This window comes from Eimeria mitis, genomic scaffold, assembly GCF_000499745.2.
Source record: "Eimeria mitis Houghton genomic scaffold, Emh_scaff699, whole genome shotgun sequence".
NCBI classification, from domain to species: domain Eukaryota; phylum Apicomplexa; class Conoidasida; order Eucoccidiorida; family Eimeriidae; genus Eimeria; species Eimeria mitis.
This window is the reverse complement of record NW_013575081.1, coordinates 8,633-10,235: the sequence shown is the minus strand read 5'-3', so window position 1 is coordinate 10,235 and position 1,603 is coordinate 8,633. Positions and strand designations below refer to the sequence as shown.

General features: G+C 31.3%; 1 protein-coding gene across 1 annotated transcript in view; it reads left to right on the top strand.

Annotated features, from left to right (window-relative positions):
* Positions 1–531, top strand: part of EMH_0020110 (uncharacterized protein) — a gene marked incomplete at both ends in the record, with an annotated part of 2,100 nt that extends 1,569 nt beyond the window's left edge. Inside the window, 2 exons of the mRNA XM_013501495.1 lie at positions 111–370; positions 489–531. Of these exons, the coding sequence (XP_013356949.1) occupies positions 111–370; positions 489–531 (303 nt within the window). The remainder of the gene's footprint in view (positions 1–110; positions 371–488) is intronic.
* Between the last annotated feature and the right edge of the window lie 1,072 nt (positions 532–1,603).

Sequence of the window (1,603 nt, the reverse complement as noted above, 5' to 3'; positions counted from 1 at the left end):
TGCATCGATTGCTTACAGCAGCAAAACGATTTGTTTGTCATTCGCAGCAGCAAAGCCTGCTGCTGCTGCTGCTGCTGCTGCAGCTGCTGGTTGTTGTCTTGCTGCTGCAGCAGCGGCAGGATCTACAGCAGCAGCAGCAGGAGCTGCTGCTGCAGCGGCAGGAGCTGCTGCAGCAGCGCGAAGTGCTGCAGCAGCAAGCAGTGTATGCTCAGCTTGCATGCCAACTGCAGCAACAGCAACAACAACAGCAACAAGACAAGCAGCAGCAGCAGCAGCAGCGGCAGCAGCAGCAGCAGCAGCAGCAGGTTGCTGTGGGGGGAGGGCGTTGTGTTGAAACAGAAGAAGTAGCTGCTGCTGCTCAGCCTCTGCGGTGTATAGACAGCTCTGCTGCTGCTGCAGTGAAGGCCCCCCCTTCTCACTGGAGAGCTGTAAACCCTAAACCCTAAACCCTAAATAAGGGTTTAGGGTTTAGGGTTTAGGGTTTACAGCTGCGGCAGAGTCCTGCTGCAAGACTGTAGCCACACACAGTGAACTTTGGTGGCTCTAAACCCTCATCCTCAAACCCTAGAATAGGGGTTTAGGGTTTAGGGTTTAGGGTTTAGGGTTTAGGGTTTTTGTTGTTTTTTGTTTGTTTTAGTTTCTTGTGTAAATATATGTACACAAATCTGTGGGCCCCTAAACCTTCGTGTATTTATTTATTTTATTTATTTATTTTATTTATTTAATTTGTTTATTTGTTTATTTATTATTATTTATTATTTATTTGTTTATTTGTTTATTTATAAATATGTATACACCTTGCGGTGTATCGACAGCAAACTGCTGCAGCAAGGGAAACAAAATCTGTGGCTACCTTCAACTCAAAATATTTTTATTTTTTTGAGGGTTTAGGGTTTAGGGTTTAGGGTTTAGGGTTTGCTGCATTTGTTTGCATACACTGAGGCGAAGGGCGCCCGTGTATGAGTTGTTTAGAGAAACAATAAAACAAATAAAATAAAAAATAAAATAAATAAAATAAAAAGAAATAAAATAAAATAAAAAATAAAATAAAATAAAATAAAACAAAATAAGATAAAATAAAATAAAAACAAAAATAAAATAAAATAAAATAAAATAAAATAAAACAAAAACGAAAATAAAATAAGATAAAATAAAAATAAAAAGGAAATAAAATAAAATAAAATAAAATAAAATAAAATAAAATAAAATAAAATAAAAACAAAAATAAAATAAAACAAAAATAAAATAAAATAAAATAACAAATCGAAGAAGACGATATGTGCCCTCCCAGCAAAAAAATTTAATTAAATTAAATAAAGATGAAGTGAATTAAATTAAAGAAATTAATAAAATATAAAAATAAAAAAAAATAAAAAAAATAAATAATATAATAAAAAATAATAGTATAACAATAAAAAAATATAATCATATAAATATAAAATAATATTATACACTAACAAAAAAAAAAATAAAAAAAGTTCAACTCAGAGAAGTTTTATTAACAAATTATATTAAAATAAAAACAAAATAAAAATAAAAATTTATATAAATTTAAATTAAAATAAAAATGTAAATTAAAAAAAGTTTAATTGCGTAGTTAAGA